This window comes from Triticum aestivum, chromosome 1A (genome assembly GCF_018294505.1).
Source record: "Triticum aestivum cultivar Chinese Spring chromosome 1A, IWGSC CS RefSeq v2.1, whole genome shotgun sequence".
Lineage (NCBI taxonomy): Eukaryota > Viridiplantae > Streptophyta > Magnoliopsida > Poales > Poaceae > Triticum > Triticum aestivum.
In genome coordinates, this window is record NC_057794.1 from 551,825,535 (window position 1) to 551,850,965 (window position 25,431).

General features: G+C 47.3%; 1 protein-coding gene across 1 annotated transcript; it reads right to left on the reverse strand.

Moving 5' to 3' along the window:
- Positions 1–5,976: 5,976 nt before the first annotated feature.
- Positions 5,977–7,305, reverse strand: LOC123180672 (uncharacterized). Its single transcript, XM_044592763.1, has 3 exons — positions 6,668–7,305; positions 6,500–6,559; positions 5,977–6,404 (listed from the first exon to the last, which is right to left on the reverse strand). Exons 1-3 carry the CDS (start codon positions 7,208–7,210, stop codon positions 6,390–6,392), a joined length of 618 nt encoding a protein of 205 aa, XP_044448698.1. The 5' UTR covers positions 7,211–7,305; the 3' UTR covers positions 5,977–6,389.
- Positions 7,306–25,431: the final 18,126 nt, after the last annotated feature.

Genomic DNA, 25,431 nt, shown 5'->3' on the forward strand with positions numbered 1-25,431 from the left:
GTGTATAAATCAGCTGTGAGGCGAAGAATTGGGGGCTTGCGGGTGCAACTCATTTGTGTAATATCATTTACTTGCCCTCGGGCGCTAAAGAAATATTCTTAACTCTCTCTTAATTAATGAATGCAGCAAGTCTTTTGCACTTTTCAAAATAATAATAATTCAGGGGTCTTTTTGGAAAAGAATAAAAATCATCCAGGTGTCATGTTTTTTTCTTTTCAAGGAGGTGTCATGTTTCTTTTTTTTTTTGAGGGTGTCATGTTTCTTTTATGCAACGTTAGTTTATCCCTCTAGTTTTCAGTTGCCCGTGGAAGGTTTGAGGCCACAGGTTCATCCTCGTGCTTTGTTTACGGCCGCGACGCAACGCACCGCAGCGCAAAGCGTTTGTGTGACGCGAGGGGCACTCTGGCCATTCTCCTGCCAGGACCCGCGCCTTGGTTCATCGGTTGTAGTCCTGCCCACTGATCTGCGAGTCGGCCCGCGGCCGGCTCGTCAGTTGTCATCGAGAAGTCGTGGAGTGCGCACGCGGCGGCGAGGTGATATCGCCGACGGAAAAGGCATGTCCGTTATCATCCACCACCAAACGGAGGAGGGAAGAAGCTGGCGTGCGGGTGAGGCGACGTCCGTGACGGCGAGAGCTCGAGACAGGGACCCAGATGGAAGGCAGCGAGAGCGTCCACGCAGCGCCGACTTGTGTTTCTGGCACCGGGCCCGCGGGGCAGTAACTTGCGCGCCGCCCTGCTCGTGCTGGACCTGGTCTTCCCGCCGGGTCGGGTCGGGCACCGGCCGGCTCCGGTCGGTCCTGGAACTGTTCGAAATCTTTGCCGCCTTTCCTTTGCACTAGCGTGTCCACGATCAATGAATGTACCGGCGATGACTGGAAGATCGGCAAGGAAAAATGTAGTGTCGGCCCCGGGCCTTCCGTCCGGTTTGTAGCGTGCGTGCGTGCGTGGAATAACGAGGTGGCCACCGTGCAGTTGACCCCCCCCAAAAAGAATTCTGCCATAGTGCCAAGACGGAGGAGGATGATGATTGACTGACCAAAGAAGCGGGCAGAGCAGGAGCGGGTGGGTGCGCGGCGTGGCGCTGTCGCGCCGGCGTGCTGATCGGGTCTCCCTGCTGCCCATGCCACGCCGGTGGAGAGCGTCGGGCTGGTGGTAACCTGGGTTCTTCGACGACGACCGGCTACGCACGTACGGTCGTAAACACGTGCCGGGCCGGTGGTTCGATTCCGCGACGCCCGCCCACGACGTGCCCAGGTTTGCCGCGTCCAATGTCAAAAGGGAAGGCTGCCGCAGGTCGACGGGACACTTGGCGCCGTGCTACCACTCCGACACGACACCACGCGTGGAACCACGCAGCCCTTGAGCGCCGGCGGTGCGACGGCCAGAAAGAAACGAGCGCGCGAAGCTCCTGTAGCGTTCGCCGGTTTGCCCACCGTGCGACCGGGCGCGTGCCACTCTTCCAGAGGCCGACGGCCCGATGCGATCTTGGCCCAGGCCCAACAGTTACCGTCAAACCCGTTGGATCAGCTTGCAACGGCGAATGTTTTTCAAAAAGAAAAAAGAAAAAGAAGAAGCTTGCAATGGCGAATACACATACAATCACCTCCTCGCCTCTTCACTAATCAGCCCACTTCACACATTCAGTATTTCTTTGTCTAAACAAAAACACATTCAGTATTTCTGCAGTTGTTCAGTATTTTTGCAGTTATCTACGCTAATACCTGTGGGCTGTGGTAGTACTGTTTGACATTATGGAAACTTGAGAAGATCGACTCCTTTTGTCCGATTGTTATTAATTGCTAAGTAGGGAAATATGCAACTATTATGCTTTGAATCACTAAGATTTTAGTAGTATTTATTTTGGATTTGTGCAATCACCACACTAGATAACACAAGAGATCGAGTTTGAGTCAGTCCACTTCATGTATTCGATATTCTTGCATGCCTCGACGTTAAGATATGTGGTAGTGGCATTTGACTCCCGAAATCTTGAGAAGATCGACTCCTTTTGCCGATTGTTAAATGCTAGACCGGGACATACACAACTAAATTTGGTTCAAATCACCTAAGATCTTGGTATTTATTTTCAAAAAATCAAAGTAGATTTTCCTGCATCAATGTACCGAAACAGGGAAAAATAATTTCCACTTTGTTTTCGAAAGCTAGTCTACGAGAGCGGCATCTTGCAATTTGAGGGGCTTTTTAAGAAAATAGCCTTCAAAAAAATACGGGTAACCAAGCAACTATTTTCACTCAATTATATGGTGGTTTTCTATTTCCGACTCTCTGCGTTGAAGCGGCAGAGTGGCCCAACCCATTTAGCTAGGTATAATGGCTTTAATTTTGTTGTTCTTCTTTCCCATTTTTCTGAAACTTTTCTTGTTTTGTCAAAAATTGTGCCCATTTTTTCACGAAGCAATTTTCTTAAAATTTTATTTTTTGGGACTTCTACAAAATGTTCACTCGTTGAAAAACAATGTTCACAGACATTTTAAAGGTATTCATGTTTCCAAAAATGTTCTTAGATTTTTAAACCTAACCCGCCGATCATCGCTTGAGTAGTGACTAAATCATGCTTCACATCTAGCAATGGCGAATATGAAATCACCGCCTGTAGAGAAGATAGAGATCAAGATCGAAACAGTCCACTTCAGAACTCTTTCATGTCTCGCCATTAAGATCTGTGATAGTATCTGAAATCCCGAAATCTCGAGAAGACCGACTCCTTTTGTTCAATAGTTAATTGCAGAGTAGGGAAATATAACTAAATATGTTTCCAAGCACATAAGATCTTAGTATTTATTTTAGAAATTAGAGGAGACTTTCCTCCATCAATGTATCTAAATAGGAAATATTAATTTTCCACTTTGTTTTGGAAAGCTAATCTAAAATACGAGGGCCATACCTTGCAATTTGGGGGGCCTTTAAGAAACGGGCCTTCAAAAATAATAATAATAAAATGTGGACAACCAAGCAATTATTTTCACTCAATTATATAGTTGTTCCCTATCTGTCCCTATTTGCAATGAAGTGTCAGGCAATCGCACAAGACCACCGCACCGAGCCACAGAATCAGCCGCCCCATTTAGTCACGTCATGCACTACTACATGACTGTTATTTTTTCTGCCGGTTTTCCATGGCTTTGTTTTTTTATTCATTTCCACCTTTTTCTGAATTTTTCCTGTTTCCCCAAATTTCTTCCCAATATACTTTAAAAAATGTTCTCAAAGTTTCAAAAAATTTGTGTGGCCTTTAAAAACTGTTGATATCTTTAAAGACAACGTTGACATACGTTTTAAACACATTCAAGTTCTTCAGAATGTTCTTAATTTTTTTGAACAAACCCATCGATTATCATCAGAGTGGCAACTAAACCATGCTTCACATTTTGCAACGGCGAATATGCAGTCAACCCCCTAGACAACAAAAAGATCGAGATTGAATTAGTCCACTCCAGAATTTTTGCATGTCTCGCCATTAAGATATGTGATATTATTTGATATCCTGAAATCTCGAGAAGATTGACTCCTATTGGTTGATTGTTAATTGGTAAGTAGGGTAATATACAACTAATTGTGCTTTGAAGAACCTAAGATCTTAGTATTTATTTTCAATATCAGAAGAAATTTGCCTCCACCAATGTATTGAAGTAGGAAAAATTAATTTCCCACTTTATTTTGGAAAGGTAATCTAAAATAGAAGGGGCGTATCTTGCAATTTGAGGGCCCCTTAAGAGATGCAATGTGGGCCTCCAAAAAATAAAAAATGCGGAAAGCCAAGCATGTTTTTTCACTCAACCATATGATTTTCTCATCCTAGAAAACATGACGAAAAATGAGGAAAGAAACACATTCTTTTTTGTTTGAGGAACATAGTAAAGATGCAGACCCTCGGTACATGAATTTTATACCTAGCAAAACAACAATAAGAGGAAATAAACGCCATCCTACCGCACGACTTACAATACATTGAATCTAGTTAGGCCAGACTCCATGGCACAAAATTAGAGGACGTAGGGCAGGATCCATCCATCCTTGATTCTTTTGTTAAGTGGATTTGCAGATGCGGAGGCCTGGGTTCAATCATCCTTTATCCAAAGAAAATGTAGGGTTTGAGAATTTGCATTACATGACCGACAGGCCATTTTGATTCGCGTGATTCCAATGGCGAGAGAAAACAAAAGGAGATTGCAAACCATGCTCGCTCATATCCTATAGGATTTTGTTTGCACCAAAGTCTGATTGCAATACACGCAACAAAAAACACTTTCCGAAAGGTTTCAGTAGATAGAAAATTTTCTTATGAAATATAGTACAAAATATCTTAGGACATTTCTTATAGTACTCAATCCTAACAAGCCATGTAGAAAACATTTCCAAGGAACCCAATCCTCCATAATTCATAAAAAAATGCTTTGAATCTAAGAGGCCTAAGATATTAAGACGACCAACTTAGTTGAAAGAATGCTCAAGGTGCCAATCAATCTATTTGCCAAAAAAACGTGCCAATCAATCGAATCCCACAAGTCAAGTGAGATAAAGATGAAAAAAGAACCTAGAAAACAAAACCGAGGAGACTGTAAGAAGACAGAACATTTTTTTAGGATGAAGAGGTCAAGAAGAGAAAAGTCTTGCCCATAAGAAGCAGGTGTAAAAGTGAACCGTACAACATCTGCGCAGTTACGGTGGCAATCTTTTTCTAATGGAAGCCTGCGTGAGTAAATGCTGGCAAGAAGCATGTCATAAACGGCATTCAGAGGGCCAGTGACGCCTGAGCTCATTGGGCGCACAAGATCGCCAAGTACAATTGTCAGCCATGGGCAGTCTGACCCTGTCACGAAGTTAGGGACACCATAAAAGTCAGCCACTGCCTAGCTTTGCCATGGCGATCATGGAGACGCAGTGCAACAGTGACAGTTTGGTGCCTGAAGGCTGGTGTCCTTGCTAAACCCAAATAAGCAACACATGAGCGTCATACTGTGGCACTTAAATTATACTGTAAGTGCAAAGCTGAACCCAAATACAGATTCTCAAAAAATTGCATTTTAAAATATTTAGCTGAGAGAGAGAGAGAGAGAGAGAGAGAGAGAGAGAGAGAGAGAGAGAGAGAGATCAGTTGTCAGGTTTAAGCAGTCGCTTTCAGCGATGAGTAGCGAGTAGGCAGACCAGGATAATGATTGGGAGATCATGCGGTTTGGACGCATTACCCAACACAACCTCTTTCTTTGCAAGTCTTTACTTTCTATTTAACCAGCCTGCGTCATGTGCTAGCCAGGAGCAGGACATCAGCACACCATTCTCTCAAGTTTCAGCATGGATGTCTGAATCACTTACATGGCAGTCAAATGGCCCTGACTTGGGCTTGCTGCTAACCTTACCTTAACCTGGGTTTAGTTTGCTGATAACCTTACCTTTGCTCAACTGAATCTGGAAATATTGGCAAAGTGTTCCTCCTAACTGATTTTGGCCGGCCTATTTCTGCATCTCTGTCTCCATGCTGAGTTTGAGTGTAAGCAGCAGCAGCACGGCCAAATGCTGTTTAGATAAAAAACAAGGGAGATTAGTGTACTCATGCTACCAAACTGATTTTGGCCAGCCCATTTCTCCATCTCTGTCTTCATGCTGAGTTTGAGTGTGAGCAGCAGCACTTCCAAATGATTATCCAAAAGCTGTTTAGATAAAAACAAGGGAGATTAGTGTACTGATGCTACCAAACTGAATAGTTTTTTACTTTCTGTACTGGTGCTACCAAACTGACCTAGGGAGGGGCAGTTTCTTGCTTTCCGTCCGATGGAGACGAGCAAGTGCTGCTGGACATATCTGGAATGTGGTGGTTGTGGCAAGAACTAATCACTGAACATATAAACAGAGCAGAGTATGCATGGCTCCAAAAAAAGAAAAGAACGCAATGCAGAGAGTTCAGATCAAGATGGAGAAATGCTTCAGGAAAACTAAGGATGCAACAACAAAAAAGGATATAAATTGACGACTGTGACTGACATGAAAAGTTGATGAAGATTCTACAATAGTCCCCATTTCTGCCGGCCTGCAACCAAGATCTGAGGTTCTTCTGCAGCACAACTGGCTTCGACGCTCAACAACAGATACAGGACCAGCACAGGAGAAATCCTTGAACCATATCCCGATGATAAACCAATAAAACACCCCCAACATACACTGTATTAGGGTTTGACTGACTCACATTACATGATACACGATCAATTGCCAAAGCATTGACGAACTAAAACTATTCAACCCTGAATCTATCTATCGACTCTCATGACATGACGCACTTCGACTTCAACCTCAACTCTGATGATGAACCATCTCTTGCTCGACCCACAATTCCCGGCAGGAAATCCATCTCTTGCTCCGAATCGCGACTCCTCAGAATCCCCCTTTCTGCACCAATCCGGCCCCGAATCAGCGTCCGGAACATCCAGGAACAAGTGCCAGATAGACCAAAGATTGAATTTTTTTATTTGGAGAATGCTTACCTCGTTCACCTTGTAGCGATCGCGGTTCACCTCCGAGAGAAACTCGCCGGGGGAGATGGACTGCGGGAGAAGAAGACAAGATGAGAGGTGAGTAATCGGAGGAGGGAAAGGGAGGATTTCGCGAGCGCGATCGAGGAATTTTTTTGGGGGCGTGTCTTGCTTACGCACGTTGATTTGGCGCTGGACGACCTTGGGCCTCCTCTTGTACCGGCGCGGCGGCTTCTTGCCGGTCATCGCGAGGAAGTCCACCTCGATCTCCTGCTTGGTGAGCTCCACCGAGAACCCGGCGCTGATCCTGCCGCCGGAGGAGGAGCCACCGCCGTCCATGTTCCAGAGCTTCCTGTGCTCCTGCGCGTCCTCCGCGCCGTCCCGGCCGCCCCTCCGGTCCCTCAGCTGGTAGTACTGCTTCCGGGCAGATTCCTCCGCCGCGGCGCCCTCGTCGGCCGGAGGGGCGTGCTTGGACTCCCCCGGCGCCGCCACGGGGGCAGCTTTCGGCGGAGATCGGGAGCTGTTGCGCAGCGCCTCGTCGCCCACCGCCGCCGCCGCCGCAGGGGGGCTGGAGTCGGGGTCCTTGCAGAAGGCCATGGGCCGGCGGTAGCCCCAGGAGGCCGGGAGGTCGAAGCCGACGAGGAGGCGATTGTCCCTCGATCGCGACGACGAAGCGGGGGACGGCGCCGACATTGCTGAGGCGGGCGTCGGTGAGGACTCCATCGGCGCGAGACGACAAGGAGGAGGGAGGGAGGGAGGAAGGGGATTAAAGGGGGCAGCAAATGTGTTGCGGAGGTTCTAGTCTGGCAATTGCTTGCATGCGCCGTCTATATATAGCAAAATTCCGAGGAGCGAACGCTCGCTGTGGTTTTCTTTTCTTGTGGGTTTGGGATCGACGCCGGCGTGTGCCGCCCGCAGGGGTCCGGGCGCGCGTGTGTGTGGGGCATGAGCTCCTCCCCCTCGTGATCGAACCGTGGAGGGCCGTTGGATCACAGATCCGACGACGTGTGCGTGGCATGAGTTCCAGATTTACTTGGTGTTTCCATATTTATTGTTTTATTTATTGAAAATAAATAATTTGGAATACATCCGTGTATGTATCTTTGGAATATATTTAAGGAATGAATAAATGAATGGAAATAGATATTCATATCAGAATATCTAACACAACAAGTGTGGTATCACCCCACAACGCCCACCTGTCCGACGGTGTGTTGGAGGGCCGCGTGTTGGGCCAACGGCTGGCTGCTGGCACGCCATGCCAAGCCAGTTGGCTGCCAGGCGATGTGCTGGAGGGCCGCGTGTTGGGCCAACGGCTGGCTGCTGGCATGCCATGCCATCTGGCTGCAAGGCGATGTGTTTGACGGTCACACATTGGGCCAACGGCTGGCTGCTGGCACGTCACGCCATGCCAGCTGGCTGCCTGACCAGGCGATGTGCTGGAGAGCCGCATGTTGGGCCAACGACTCGTCCCTGACACGTCACGCAACGTCAGCTAGCTGCCTGATCCAGCGATGTGGGTGGCGTGTTTGGCCAACGACTAGCTCCTAACACGTCACGCAACGCTAGCTGGCTGCCTGATCGGGCAATGTGCTGGAGGGTCACGCGTTGGGTTAACGGCTGGCTCATGGCACGTCACACAATGCCAGCTAGCCACACTGATCTGATAATGTACAGGAGGCACGCACGTTGGGCCAACGGATGACTCCACACATGTCATGCCATGCCTAGCCAATCGCCTGATCTGGTGATGTGCTGGAGAGAGCTGGCTCAGTGTGCTACATGTTGGGAAAATAGACAACTCCTGGCACGTGTCGCAAAGCCCAAGCGATCACCTAATCTGGTGATGTGCTGGAGGGGAGTTGGCCCAATGCACCGTGTGTTGGGCCAATGGACGACTTCTCGCACGTCACATAACGCTCAACTGGCCGCCTGATCCGGTGATGTCTTGAAGAGAGCTGGCTCAGTGCACCACACATTGGGCCAATAGACGGATCTAGATGTGTCAAACAACGCTCGATTGATCGTCCGATCCAGCAATGCGAAGCTGTCTCAATACACCGCATGTTGGTCCAATGGACGACTCCTGACACATCACGCAACGCCTAACTAGCTGTATGGTTGGAAATGAGTCGGAGGGATCTGGCTCAACGCACCATGCGTTGGGCCAATAGATGACTCCTGGCATGTCTCACAACTCCTGACTATTCGTTTGATTTAGCAATACAACTAAGGAAGCTGGATCATGATAATTTGGTAGAAGTTATTGGAAAGCCCCAAGTGGAAGGGTTGAAATAGTCTAGCAACAAGTATTTCCCCAGTAGATAACCAAGGTTTATCGATGGTAGGAACTACCATACGTAAGTTAATGATAAGTACTTGCACACAACTAACCGACTTTTGCTTGCCCCCAATGGGTCAGATTGGTTGCCAGGCTTCTTGACCAACTAGTTACAAGAATTAAACATACGGTGTGATAGAAATTGATAAATAATGATAATGAACAAACGGTCCAGGCTGTAGGTAATAGTAAATCAAGAGATCGACAATGAAAGCAATGGGTATTGATTGGACCGGGATACATAGTTTGAATAGAGGCATCTCTCCAAACAACATAAACAACTGTTAGTAACAAATTACAATTTTGACGGTATGGGGTAGAGTGACGGACATGGCCGGAAGTACCAGAAGGGAGCTTGCACAAGGGGGTTACCAAGGTTCGTGCCCTCATGGTGAGGCAATTCCCTACGTTCTGCTTTATTTTGGATTGATGGTGGAACACCTCATGTGAGGGGGTTACAAGATGATGGGGATTGCGACTACTGAGAATATGATCTAGTGAATAGATGGGAATGGCTACCCCTAGCCTCACATTATATAGGGGACGAGAGCTAGGGTTTACAGGGTGCCTAATCGACCTCACGCTGAGATCATCTTGGCTTGCACACCAAGATTATCTTCTCGTTCTGAGCCGTCCCCGGGCCGACTCTTGACGGGCCAACATCAGGCCTTCGGACCCCAAAGCCAACACAACACCAGGCTTCCTGGCCGATGGGCCACCCCTGGTGTATTACACCATCAGTAACCCCCGAGCATGCCTGGAGTTGGAGTTTTATGCATGTGTTCAGAATGAGAACCCAGATGACCTCTTCCTGCCTTGGTAGGTATGATGGCCTATCCTCACGAGTCCGGCTTCAGTGTTATTCAGGCTTGACGATCGCACGACCTCTTGCCTGTGACTCAACAACCCGTGGTTATGTGGCTTGAGATTTTGCAGCTTCATAGCCTAAAGTGCCACGGGCTCATGGCTTGAAGTTCAAGCCATGAGCCCGTGGCACTGAGCACTAAGTTAATAGGTTAGTCTAAATGCCACGAAACCAAGTCATGAAGTCTAAATTGAAGGTTCACAATTTGAAGTCCAAATGCCACGAAACCAAGTCCAAATGCTCAGGTTCAAAACCCGAGGTCATGTGGCTTACACTTTGTGCCGCAGGTACCGATGCGTCGCCAACCCATGTTTCATCACACTCCTTCATTACTGGTGAGAAGACTAGCGAGCTTCTCGTTGGTTTCGCCTTGACTGGTGCATCATAATGATAATGCCTGGATTCTCATGATGATATCTCAAGAATTGGGAAACCGTAGAGAAAATGGGACACGCGTCGATCCACCGAGGCCATCACTTCAATTTCTTAGGGGGATATGAAGATGGAGGGCGAGAATGTTTTGCCACTTCTCCACCTCCTGGGTGAACTGCTTCTCCTTCCTATGTTCTCGACGCCATTGCTGCATACCACCTGCTACCCGAGCCCTTCTTTCTTCTTCCCTATTCCCTCCATAGTTCTTACCATTTGCTAGCAGTGAAAGATTGGATTTGAAGTTTCTAGCGACTGCGATGTCGAGGAGAGATAGAGTAACCCGCATCACAAGGAGAGCGCCTTGAACTCCCACGCATCTTCGTCCACAGGAGCGGCCACCGAGAGTGGCGGCGTGGGGAGCCGGCTAGTTTCCACAACCACCTTCGCACGTCTAGAGGACTTGGTCAGGTTGGGGTTCCTTCCTCATTGAAGTGTCCTCCCGTGGAAACCTACATAACCGATGGATGATATCCTGAAGCCTGATCAGTAGAACCGAGTCATAAATACCTCCTTCCTCTATCGTGGCCTCATTGAAGTTGCACTTATACATCTATCAGCTCACTATATTACACACAATTGGGTTCTGCACCTAGCCTGCTTTATCACACTATGCGAGTACATCCTAGGGATTGATGACCCACAAGTATAGGGGATCAATTGTAGCTCTTTTCGATAAGTAAGAGTGTCGAACCCAATGAGGAGCAGAAGGAAATGACAAGTGGTTTTCAACAAGGTAATGTCTGCAAGTGCTAAAATTGGAAGTAGCAGAGTAATTTGATAGCAAGATAATTTGTAACGAGCAAGTAACGATAGTAGTAACAAAAGTGCAGCAAGGCAGCCCAATCCTTTTGAGGCAAAGGACAGGCCAAAGTGGTCTCTTATGATAAGAAAAGCGTTCTTGAGGGTACACGGGAATTTCATCTAGTCACTTTCATCATGTTGGCTTAATTCGTGTTCGGTACTTTGATAATTTGATATGTGGGTGGACCGGTGCTTAGGTGTTGTTCTTACTTGAAAAAACCTCCTACTTATGATTAACCCCCCCGCAAGCATCCGCAACTATGAAAAAATTATTAAGAATAAATTCTAACCATAGCATTAAACTTTTGGATCCAATCGGTCCCGTATGGAATAGCTCATAAACTGGGGTTTAAGCTTCTGTCACTCTCGCAACCCATCATCTAATTGCTACTCCACAATGCATTCCCTTAGGCCCAAATATGGTGAAATGCCATGTAGTAGACATTCACATGACACCACTAAGGGAATCACAACATACATACTATCAAAATATCGAACGCATATCAAGTCACATGATTACTTGCAACATGATTTCTCCCATGACCTCAAGAACAAAAGTAACTACTCACAAATGATAAACATGCTCATGATCAGAGGAGTATTAAATATCATATTGGATCTGAACATATAATCTTCCACCAAATAAACCATATAGTAATCAACTACAAGATGTAATCAACACTACTAGTCACCCGCAAGCACCAATCTATAGTTTCGGTAACAAGATTGAACACAAGAGATGAACTACGGTTTGAGAGGAGATGGTGTTGTTGAAGATGTTGATGGATATTGCCCTCCCCAAGATGAGAGAGTTGTTGGTGATGATGATGACGATGATTTCCCCCTCCGAAAGGGACGTTCCCCCGGCGGAATCGCTCCGCCGGAGGGCAAAAGTGCTCCTGCCCAAGTTCCGCCTCGAGGCAGCGGAACTCCGTCCCAAAAGTCCTCTCCTCATTTTTCTAGGTCAAAATGACTTCTATACCAGAAGATGGGCACTGGAGGTGGGCCTGGGTGAGCACAACCCACCAGGGCGCGCCTGGGCTCCCTGGCGCACCTGGGCTCCCTGGCGCGCCTAGGTGGGTTGTGCCCACCTGATGGACCCCCTCTGGTACTTATTGGCTCCAATATTCCTCATATATTCCATAAAAATTCTCCATGAAGTTTCAACTCATTTGGAGTTGTGCAGAATAGGTGGCCTGACGTAGCTTTTCCAGGTCCAGATTTCCAGCTGCCGGAATTCTCCCTCTTTGTGTAAACCTTGCATATTATGAGAGAAAAGGCCTTAAAATTACTCCAAAAAGCATTATTATGGATAAAACATTATAAATACTAGTAAGAAAACATGATGCAAAATGGACGTATCAACTCCCCCAAGTTTAGACCTCGTTTGTCCTCAAGCGAAAACCAAAATCAAAAAACATGTCCACATGCTTTGAGAGAGAGGTGTCGATAGAAACAAAATGCGAGCATAGAAGCATCATGTTGATTATTATAACAGCAACAAGATTAAACATAAGACTTTTATCATAAAACTTTTGTCATATACTTCCCATGAATAAGTAACAATTCATCACACAATCAAAGTATAAAGCAAAAACTCTATTAGAAACCAACAAACTATGTTCTCAGTAACTTTGCAACTACAATTCATTATCTTTTCAGGAAGGTTCACGTATCGGAGCATTTAGGAAAGTCCACATACTCAACCATCATACAGTCTTCTATGATTGCTAACACTCACCGCATACACATGAGCAAAACATTTCAACCGGACACATAGGAAGATAGGGGCTTATAGTTTCGCCTCCCAACGTACTCACCTCAAGGGTGATGGTCAACAATAATAACTCATGTTATCTATATTCAGATGGACATATATGCCTACACTACTACAGGATGCTGCTATCGCGACACTACAATCAGAGACCCTTCGAGAAACTGTGTGCGATGCCATAATTGCAAACGATGCTGTATGAAAACTGTCAGAAATGTGTAAAACATTTGCGATGGAGGATGAATCAAACATGGTTCAGATTTTAGTTGCGTGTGCGATGAAGGGCATACGGTTCAGTTCAATTAACTGTTTGCGGTGAGGAGGAACAAAAGAAATGGGCAGCCAGATGAAGGCGTGTGCGATACACAACATACGGTTCACTCGGATGAACTGTTTGTGATTAGGCAACACAAAAGAAACGGGCGGTGATACGTCTCCAACGTATCTATAATTTTTTATTGTTCCATGCTATATTATATCCTGCTTTGGACATTATTGGGCTTTATTATACACTTCTATATTATTTTTGGGACTAACCTATTAACCAGAGGCCCAACCCAGAATTGCTGTTTTTGGCCTATTTTAGGGTTTCGCAAAAAAAGAATATCAAACGAAGTCCAAACGGAATGAAACCTTCGGGAATGTGATTTTCGGAATGAACATGATCCAGAGGACTTGGACCCTACGTCAAGCAATCAACGAGGAAGGCACGAGGTAGGGGGCACGCCTACCCCTAGGCGTGCCCTCCACCCTCGTGGGCCCACGTTGCTCCACCGGCGTACTTCTTCCTCCTATATATACCTACGTACCCCCAAACTACCAGACATGGAGCCAAAACCCTAATTCCACCGCCGTAACTTTCTGCATCCGTGAGATCCCATCTTGGGGCCTTTTCCGGAGCTCTGCCGGAGGGGGTATCGATCACGGAGGGCTTCTACGTCAACACCATAACCTCTTCGATGAAGTGTGAGTAGTTTACTTCAGACCTACGGGTCTATAGTTATTAGCTAGATGGCTTCTTCTCTCTTTTTGGATCTCAATACAAAGTTCTCCCCCTCTCTTGTGGAGATCTATTCGATGTAATCTTCTTTTGCGGGGTGTTTGTTGAGACCGATGAATTGTGGGTTTATGATCAAGTTTATCTATGAACAATATTTGAATCTTCTCTGAATTCTTTTATGCATGATTGGTTATCTTTGCAAGTCTCTTCGAATTCTCAGTTTGGTTTGGCCTACTAGATTGATCTTTCTTGCAATGGGAGAAGTGCTTAGCTTTGGGCTCAATCTTGCGGTGTCCTTTCCCAGTGAAAGTAGGGGCAGCAAGGCACGTATTGTATTGTTGCTGAGGGAGTCCTGGATTAGGGGGTGTCCGGATGGCCGGACTATACCTTCAGCCGGACTCCTGGACTATGAAGATACAAGATTGAAGACTTCATCCCGTGTCCGGAAGGAACTTTCCTTGGCGATACGGATATGTAGATCTCCTACCATTGTAACTGACTTTGTGTAACCCTAACCCTCTCCGGTGTCTATATAAACCGGAGGGTTTTAGTCCGTAGGACAAGATACAGAACAACAATCATACCATAGGCTAACTTCTAGGGTTTAGTGTGACGCCCCGAGACCGATGTGCCAGGTGTCCTGCAGTTATTCGCTGTTGTTGCCTTGTCTTTTGCTTGCGTGTTGCATCTTGCCATGTCATCATCCGCATTGCATCATCATGTTTTCAAAACTTGCATCCGTCCCGGTCTCCTCGTTCCGTCTGTTCTCCGTTCTGAGCCCAGCCACACTTGCACGCGCCCGCGGCATGTCCGGTTTATTATTTTATAAGTGGCCGGAAAATGTTCCCGGAATGGGATGAGAGTTGACATGTGGTCTTATTATAGTGTAGATAGACCGCCTGTCAAGTTTCATCGCATTCGGAGTTCGTTTGATAGCCCAACCATTAAACTATAGCGACATTATAGTCGGTCTAACGTCGGATGTTTTCGGTCTCCGAAAACGGTTGCCGGGCTTCTCTCTCCTCTCTTCTCAGCCCATCTCTATCTAGCACAGCCCACTAGCCCACCTATCTAACCCCCCCTCCGCTCCGGGTCGTCTGATCGAGATCGAACGGCTCCGAAACGGCCTCAAACCCCCTAACCCTAGCCCCCTTGCCTTATATAGACCCCCTCCATGCCATTTTTGGCATCCCTAGCCCTCCACCTACCTCTAGCCCCCTCCCCTCAATTTCAGCGCCGAACCCCTCCCTGGCCTCCACTTGTCGCCGCAGCCCTTGGTCTCTTCCCGCACCGCCACCTCGCCAGCGCCACATGGCGCGCTCCTAGTGGCCAACCGCCACCGCATGGTCACCCGCAGCCAACGGGACGATGCCACGTCGCCCCTGGCCTCCTCCCACCTCCCGCGGCCCTGCCAGGCCCGAGAGGGGCCCGCGGAGCCCATCTGCCGCCGCCATCGCAGCCCACGCGCGCCCGTGCGAGCCCGACCTCCCGCTTCCTCCTTGATCCCGACCTGGATCGAGGGACTCTGCCCCGCTGCGCCATCTCCTCGCCGCCGACAAGCTCGCCGGAGCCTGCTCGCGTCGGTCACCTCGGCAGCAGGCTAGTGCCGCCCTCGCCTCCCTCTCATTCCCTTCCCGTTCTCCTTCCTCCCCTCACCGGATCTCTCTCTCCCTCGCAGGAAGCCTCCACCGCCAGGGACACCGGCCTCAAGCTCGCCTTTGCCGCCGGAAATGGAGAAGGGGGCCACCAGATCGTTCGTCCCCGTGCTAGATCCGGCGCCCCGAGGTTCCCTCGCCAGGATCTGCTCGTTCCCGACCTCGCCGACCGCGCCCATCGTCGTTTCCCCGCGCGCCGCACTCACCGGAGTTCGGCCGCCGCCGCCGTGGTTCTTCGCTGACCGCGCCTGCTGTTGGGGAACGTTGCAGAAAATTAAAATTTTTCCTACGGTTTCACCAAGATCCATCTATGAGTTCATCTAAGCAACGAGTCTAGGGAGAGAGTTTGCATCTACATACCACTTGTAGATCGCGTGCGGAAGCTTGCAAGGTGATGATGTAGTCGTACTCGACGTGATCCAAATCACCGATGACCAGCGCCAAACGGACGGCACCTCCGCGTTCAACACACGTACGGAACAGCCACGTCTCCTCCTTCTTGATCCAGCAAGGAAGGGAGGAGAGGTTGAGGGAGATGGCACCAGCAGCAGCACGACGGCGTGGTGTTGATGGAGCTGCAGTACTCCGGCAGAGCTTCGCTAAGCACTATGGAGGTGGAGGAGGTGTTGGGGAGGGAGAAGGAGGCAACCAAAGGCCAGGGCGTTCAGGTATGAAGTCCCTCCTCTCCCCCACTATATATAGGGGTGCCAAGGGGGGGTGGCCGGCCCTAGGAGATCCAATCTCCTAGGGGGTGCGGCGGCCAAGGGGGGTTTTCCCTCCCCCCAAGGCACCTAGGAGGTGCCTTACCCTCCTAGGACTCTTGCCCCCTTAAACCCTAGGCGCATGGGCCTATGTGGGGCTGGTGCCCTTGGCCCATTAGGCCAAGGCGCACCCCCCTACAGCCCATGTGGCCCCCCGGGACAGGTGGACCCACCCGGTGGACCCCCGGGACCCTTCCGGTGGTCCCGGTACAATACCGATAACCCCGAAACTTGTCCCGATGCCCGAAACAGGACTTCCCATATATAAATCTTTACCTCCGGACCATTCCGGAACTCCTCGTGACGTCCGGGATCTCATCCGGGACTCCGAACAACATTCGGGTTACTGCATATACATATCCCTATAACCCTAGCGTAACTGAACCTTAAGTGTGTAGACCCTACGGGTTCGGGAGACATGCAGACATGACCGAGACTCTCTCAGTCAATAACCATCAGCGGGATCTGGATACCCATGATGGCTCCCACATGCTCCTCGATGTTGTCATCGGATGAACCACTATGTCGAGGATTCGATCAAACCCTGTATGCAATTCCCTTTGTCAATCGGTACGTTACTTGCCCGAGACTCGATCGTCGGTATCCCAATACCTTGTTCAGTCTCGTTACCGGCAAGTCACTTTACTCGTACCGTAATGCATGATCCCGTGTCCAACACCTTGGTCACATTGAGCTCAATATGATGATGCATTACCGAGTGGGCCCAGAGATACCTCTCCGTCATACGGAGTGACAAATCCCAGTCTCGATCCGTGTCAACCCAACAGCTACTTTCGGAGATACCTGTAATGCACCTTTATAGTCACCCAGTTACGTTGTGACGTTTGGTACACCCAAGGCACTCTTACGGTATCCGGGAGTTACACGATCTCATGGTCGAAGGAAGAGATACTTGACACTTGCAAAGCTCTAGCAAAACGAACTACACGATCTTTTATGCTATGCTTAGGATTGGGTCTTGTCCATCACATCATTCTCCTAATGATGTGATCCCGTTATCAACGACATCCAATGTCCATAGTCAGGAAACCATGACTATCTGTTGATCACAACGAGCTGGTCAACTAGAGGCTTACCAGGGACATTGTGTGGTCTAAGTATTCACACGTGTATTACGATTTCCGGATAATACAGTTATAGCATGAATAAAAGACAATTATCATGAACAATGAAATATAATAATACTTTTATTATTGCCTCTAGGGCATATTTCCAACAGTCTCCCACTTGCACTAGAGTCACTAATCTAGTTACATTGTGATGAATCGAACACCCATAGAGTTCTGGTGTTGATCATGTTTTGCACGCGAGAGAGGTTTAGTCAGCGGATCTGCGACATTCAGATCCGTGTGCACTTTGCAAATCTCTATGTCTCCATCTTGAACATTTTCACGGATGGAGTTGAAACGACGCTTGATGTGCCTGGTCTTCTTGTGAAACCTGGGCTCCTTTGCGAGGGCAATAGCTCCAGTGTTGTCACAGAAGAGTTTGATCGGCCCCGACGCATTGGGTATGACTCCTAGGTCGGTGATGAACTCCTTCACCCAAATCGCTTCATGTGCTGCCTCCGAGGCTGCCATGTACTCCGCTTCACACGTAGATCCCGCCACGACGCTCTGCTTGCAGCTGCACCAGCTTACTGCTCCACCATTCAACATATACACGTATCCGGTTTGTGACTTAGAGTCATCCAGATCTGAGTCGAAGCTAGCGTCGACGTAACCCTTTACGACGAGCTCTTCGTCTCCTCCATAAACGAGAAACATGTCCTTTGTCCTTTTCAGGTACTTCAGGATATTCTTGACCGCTGTCCAGTGTTCCTTGCCGGGATTACTTTGGTATCTTGCTACCAAACTTACGGCAAGGTTTACATCGGGTCTGGTACACAGCATGGCATACATAATAGATCCTATGGCTGAAGCATAGGGGATGACACTCATCTCTTCTTTATCTTTTGCCGTGGTCGGTGACTGAGCTGAGCTCAGTCTCATACCTTGTAACATAGGCAAGAACCCCTTCTTGGACTGATCCATTCTGAATCTCTTCAAAATCTTATCAAGGTATGTGCTTTGTGAAAGACCTATGAGGCGTCTCGATCTATCTCTATAGATCTTGATGCCTAATATATAAGCAGCTTCTCCAAGGTCCTTCATTGAAAAACACTTATTCAAGTAGGCCTTAATGCTGTCCAGAAATTCTATATTATTTCCCATCAGGAGTATGTCATCTACATATAATATGAGAAATGCTACAGAGCTCCCACTCACTTTCTTGTAAACGCAGGCTTCTCCATAAGTCTGCATAAACCCAAACGCTTTGATCATCTCATCAAAGCGAATGTTCCAACTCCGAGATGCTTGCACCAGTCCATAAATGGATCGCTGGAGCTTGCATACTTTGTTAGCGTTCCGAGGATCGACAAAACCTTCCGGCTGCATCATATACAGTTCTTCCTTAAGATGCCCGTTAAGGAATGCTGTTTTGACGTCCATCTGCCATATCTCATAATCATAGTATGCGGCAATTGCTAACATGATTCGGACGGACTTTAGCTTCGCTACGGGAGAGAATGTCTCGTCGTAGTCAATCCCTTGAACCTGTCGATAACCCTTAGCGACAAGTCGAGCTTTATAGATGGTAACATTACCATCCGCGTCCGTCTTCTTCTTAAAGATCCATTTGTTTTCTATCGCTCGCCGATCATCGGGCAAGTCTGTCAAAGTCCATACTTTGTTTTCATACATGGATTCTATCTCGGATTTCATGGCTTCAAGCCATTTGTTGGAATCCGGGCCCGCCATTGCTTCTTCATAGTTCGAAGGTTCATTGTTGTCTAACAACATGATTTCCAGGACAGGGTTGCCGTACCACTCTGGTGCGGAACGTGTCCTTGTGGACCTACGAAGTTCAGCAGTAACTTGATCCGAAGTACTTTGATCATTATCATGGTTTTCCTCTTCAGTTGGTGTGGGCATCACAGGAACGGTTTCCTGTGCTGCGTCACTATCCCGCTCAAGAGGTAGTACTTCATCGAGTTCTACTTTCCTCCCACTTACTTCTTTCGAGAGAAACTCTTTTTCCAGAAAGCATCCGTTCTTGGCAACAAAGATCTTGCCTTCGGATCTTAAGTAGAAGGTATACCCTACAGTTTCCTTAGGGTATCCTATGAATACGCATTTTTCCGACTTGGGTTCGAGCTTTTCAGGTTGAAGTTTCTTGACATAAGCTTCGCATCCCCAAACTTTTAGAAACGACAGCTTAGGTTTCTTTCCAAACCATAATTCATACGGTGTCGTCTCAACGGATTTAGACGGTGCCCTATTTAAAGTGAATGTAGCTGTCTCTAGAGCGTATCCCCAAAATGATAGCGGTAAATCGGTAAGAGACATCATAGACCGCACCATATCCAATAGAGTGCGATTACGACGTTCGGACACACCGTTTCGCTGAGGTGTTCCAGGCGGCGTGAGCTGTGAAACGATTCCACATTTCTTTAAGTGTGTACCAAATTCGTGACTTAAGTATTCTCCTCCACGATCTGATCGTAAGAATTTTATCTTTCGGTCACGTTGATTCTCCACCTCATTCTGAAATTCCTTGAACTTTTCAAAGGTCTCAGACTTGTGTTTCATTAAGTAGACATACCCATATCTACTCAAGTCATCTGTGAGAGTGAGAACATAACGATATCCTCCGCGAGCCTCAACGCTCATTGGACCGCACACATCGATATGTATGATTTCCAACAAGTTGGTTGCTCGCTCCATTGTTCCGGAGAACGGAGTCTTGGTCATTTTACCTAAGAGGCATGGTTCGCACGGGTCAAACGATTCATAATCAAGAGACTCTAAAAGTCCATCGGCATGGAGCTTCTTCATGCGCTTGACACCAATGTGACCAAGGCGACAGTGCCACAAGTATGTGGGACTATCGTTATCAACTTTAAATCTTTTGGCATCTACACTATGAACATGTGTAATATTACGCTCGAGATTCATTAAGAATAAACCATTGACCATCGGAGCATGACCATAAAACATATCTCTCATATAAATCGAACAACCATTATTCTCAAACTTAAATGAGTAGCCATCTCGTATTAAACGAGATCCAGATACAATGTTCATGCTCAAACTTGGCACTAAATAACAATTATTAAGGTTCAAAACTAATCCCGTAGGTAAATGTAGAGGCAGCGTGCCGACGGCGATCACATCGACTCTGGAACCATTCCCGACGCGCATCGTCACCTCGTCCTTCGCCAGTCTCCGTTTATTCCGCAGCTCCTGCTGTGAGTTACAAATATGAGCAACGGCACCGGTATCAAATACCCAGGAGTTACTACGAGTACTGGTAAGGTACACATCAATCACATGTATATCGAATATACCTTTGGTGTTGCCGGCCTTCTTATCCGCTAAGTATTTGGGGCAGTTCCGCTTCCAGTGACCCTTCCCCTTGCAATAAAAGCACTCAGTCTCAGGCTTGGGTCCATTCTTTGACTTCTTCCCGGTAACTGGCTTACCAGGCGCGGCAACATCTTTGCCGTCCTTCTTGAAGTTCTTCTTACCCTTGCCCTTCTTGAACTTAGTGGTCTTATTGACCATCAACACTTGATGTTCTTTCTTGATTTCAGCCTCTGCTGACTTTAGCATCGAGAACACTTCAGGAATGGTCTTTTCCATTCCCTGCATGTTGTAGTTCATCACAAAGCTCTTGTAGCTTGGTGGGAGCGACTGGAGGATTCTGTCAATGACCGCCTCATCTGGGAGGTTAATGTTCAGCTGGGTCATACGGTTGTGCAACCCAGACATCTTCAGGATGTGCTCACTGACAGAACTGTTCTCCTCCATCTTACAACTGTAGAACTTGTCGGAGACATCATATCTCTCGACCCGGGCATGAGCTTGAAAAACTAGTTTCAGCTCTTCGAACATCTCATATGCTCCGTGATGCTCAAAACGCTTTTGGAGCCCCGGTTCTAAGCTGTAAAGCATGCCGCACTGAACGAGGGAGTAATCATCAACGCGAGACTGCCAAGCATTCATAATGTCTTGGTTCTCTGGGACGAGAGCGTCACCTAGCGGTCCTTCTAGGACATATTGTTTCCTGGCAGCTATGAGGATGATCCTCAGGTTCCGGACCCAGTCCGTATAGTTGCTGCCATCATCTTTCAGCTTGGTTTTCTCTAGGAACGCGTTGAAGTTCATGTTGACATTAGCGTTGGCCATTGATCTACAAGACATATTTGCAAAGGTTTTAGACTAAGTTCATGATAATAAAGTTCTAATCAAATTATGAACTCCCACTTAGATTAGACATCCCTTTGGTCATCTAAGTGTTACACGATCCGAGTCGACTAGTCCGTGTCCGATCATCACGTGAGACGGACTAGTCATCGTCGGTGAACATTTTCATGTTGATCGTATCTTCCATACGACTCGTGTTCGACCTTTCGGTCTCCGTGTTCCGAGGCCATGTCTGCACATGCTAGGCTCGTCAAGTTAACCCTAAGTGTTTTCGCTGTGTAAAACTGTCTTACACCCGTTGTATGTGAACGTAAGAATCCATCACACCCGATCATCACGTGGTGCTTAGAAACGACGAACTGTAGCAACGGTGCACAGTTAGGGGAGAACACTTCTTGAAATTTTATAAGGGATCATCTTATTTACTACCGTCGTCCTAAGTAAACAAGATGCATAATACATAATAAACATCACATGCAATTATATAGTTGTGACATGATATGGCCAATATCATATAGCTCCATTGATCTTCATCTTCGGGGCTCCATGATCATCTTGTCACCGGCTTGACACCATGATCTCCATCATCATGATCTCCATCATCGTGTCTTCATGAAGTTGTCACGCCAACGACTACTTCTACTTCTATGACTAACGTTTAGCAATAAAGTAAAGTAGTTTACATGGCGTTATTCAATGACACGCAGGTCATACAAAAAATAATGACAACTCCTATGGCTCCTGCCGGTTGTCATACTCATCGACATGCAAGTCGTGAATCCTATTACAAAGAACATGATCTCATACATCACAATTCATCATTCATCACAACTTCTGGCCATATCACATCACATGATCAATCGCTGCAAAAACAAGTTAGACGTCCTCTAATTGTTGTTGCATCTTTTACGTGGCTGCAATTGGGTTCTAGCAAGAACATTTTCTTACCTACGAATCACCACAACGTGATTTTGTCAACTTCTATTTACCCTTCATAAGGGCCCTGTTCATCGATTCCGCTCCAACTAAGGTGGGAGAGACAGACACCCGCCAGCCACCTTATGCAACTTGTGCATGTCAGTCGGTGGAACCGGTCTCACGTAAGAGTACGTGTAAGGTTGGTCCGGGCCGCTTCATCCCACAATACCGTTGAGCAAGAAAAGACTAGTAGAGGCAAGTAAGATGACAAAATCCACGCCCACAACAAAGTTGTGTTCTACTCGTGCAAAGAGAACTACGCATAGACCTAGCTCATGATGCCACTGTTGGGGAACGTTGCAGAAAATTAAAATTTTTCCTACGGTTTCACCAAGATCCATCTATGAGTTCATCTAAGCAACGAGTCTAGGGAGAGAGTTTGCATCTACATACCACTTGTAGATCGCGTGCGGAAGCTTGCAAGGTGATGATGTAGTCGTACTCGACGTGATCCAAATCACCGATGACCAGCGCCAAACGGACGGCACCTCCGCGTTCAACACACGTACGGAACAGCCACGTCTCCTCCTTCTTGATCCAGCAAGGAAGGGAGGAGAGGTTGAGGGAGATGGCACCAGCAGCAGCACGACGGCGTGGTGTTGATGGAGCTGCAGTACTCCGGCAGAGCTTCGCTAAGCACTATGGAGGTGGAGGAGGTGTTGGGGAGGGAGAAGGAGGCAACCAAAGGCCAGGGCGTTCAGGTATGAAGTCCCTCCTCTCCCCCACTATATATAGGGGTGCCAAGGGGGGTGGCCGGCCCTAGGAGATCCAATCTCCTAGGGGGTGCGGCGGCCAAGGGGGGTTTTCCCTCCCCCCAAGGCACCTAGGAGGTGCCTTACCCTCCTAGGACTCTTGCCCCCTTAAACCCTAGGCGCATGGGCCTATGTGGGGCTGGTGCCCTTGGCCCATTAGGCCAAGGCGCACCCCCCTACAGCCCATGTGGCCCCCCGGGACAGGTGGACCCACCCGGTGGACCCCCGGGACCCTTTCGGTGGTCCCGGTACAATACCGATAACCCCGAAACTTGTCCCGATGCCCGAAACAGGACTTCCCATATATAAATTTTTACCTCCGGACCATTCCGGAACTCCTCGTGACGTCCGGGATCTCATCCGGGACTCCGAACAACATTTGGGTTACTGCATATACATATCCCTATAACCCTAGCGTAACTGAACCTTAAGTGTGTAGACCCTACGGGTTCGGGAGACATGCAGACATGACCGAGACTCTCTCAGTCAATAACCATCAGCGGGATCTGGATACCCATGATGGCTCCCACATGCTCCTCGATGTTGTCATCGGATGAACCACTATGTCGAGGATTCGATCAAACCCTGTATGCAATTCCCTTTGTCAATCGGTACGTTACTTGCCCGAGACTCGATCGTCGGTATCCCAATACCTTGTTCAGTCTCGTTACCGGCAAGTCACTTTACTCGTACCGTAATGCATGATCCCGTGTCCAACACCTTGGTCACATTGAGCTCAATATGATGATGCATTACCGAGTGGGCCCAGAGATACCTCTCCGTCATACGGAGTGACAAATCCCAGTCTCGATCCGTGTCAACCCAACAGCTACTTTCGGAGATACCTGTAATGCACCTTTATAGTCACCCAGTTACGTTGTGACGTTTGGTACACCCAAGGCACTCTTACGGTATCCGGGAGTTACACGATCTCATGGTCGAAGGAAGAGATACTTGACACTTGCAAAGCTCTAGCAAAACGAACTACACGATCTTTTATGCTATGCTCAGGATTGGGTCTTGTCCATCACATCATTCTCCTAATGATGTGATCCTGTTATCAACGACATCCAATGTCCATAGTCAGGAAACCATGACTATCTGTTGATCACAACGAGCTGGTCAACTAGAGGCTTACCAGGGACATTGTGTGGTCTAAGTATTCACACGTGTATTACGATTTCCGGATAATACAGTTATAGCATGAATAAAAGACAATTATCATGAACAATGAAATATAATAATACTTTTATTATTGCCTCTAGGGCATATTTCCAACACCTGCGTCGACCGCACGCACCTGGGCTGCCTCCCCTTCAACTGTTGACCGCGGCCCAGCCCACACCTTCCCACCGCCCTAGGCCACATCCAGCTAGGTGAGCGCCAGCCCCTCCTCTCTGCTGGGCCGCCAACCAGATCCGGCCCGTATCCTGTTTTTTCACATAGAATGTTTTTTTCTATTTTCCAGAGTTAGCAGTTTTTACAGAAAAACCCTCCCGTTTCATGCATATAATAACTCATCATCTATGCACTGGATTAAAATGATTTATATATGAAAGTTGCTTAGAATTTCATATAGTTTCATAATATGTATTTTTCATCCATGTTTAAAATGTTTAATATGTTGTTTGTTTAAATTTGCTTAGATAACTTGCTAAAATGCTTTATTTCATAACTAAATAACCGTAACTCGAATTTTAATAAACTTTATATGTAAATGGGGTAGAAAAAATGCCTAGTTTAACATGATGACTTTACTTGGCATGTTTAATAACTCTAAAATTGTGTTTAGGGCAGAACAGTACCAAATCTATAATATGCTCATGAGGAGTTTTCCAGAATTGTTGTTCGTTGCTTCCGGCCTCATTTAAACTTGCCTAGATTAGATAGTTTCATCATGCTTCACCTCTTGCCATGCTAACAACATTTAATATTGTTGGGTACATAAACGAGAGAGAACTAAATAAGTCATGTGGTGTTTTTTCAATATGCAACTCCGTTGCATAATGAGCTCCACTTAATTTGTAGGATTGTTTGTGCACTTTGCCATGCCATGCTTCATTAAACCGGACATGCATCATACTCGATTGTGCATCATGCCATGTTGATGTGTTGGTTGTTTACTATGTTGTTTGCTTCTTTCCGGTGTTGCTTCTTCGGCTTGGTTCCGATAACGTCGTGTGTGTGAGGATCCGTTCGACTACGTCCGTTTGTCTTCTTCTTGGACTCGTTCTTCTTCCTTGCGGGATTTCAGGCAAGATGACCATACCCTCGAAATCACTTCTATCTTTGCTTGCTAGTTGCTTGCTCTTTTG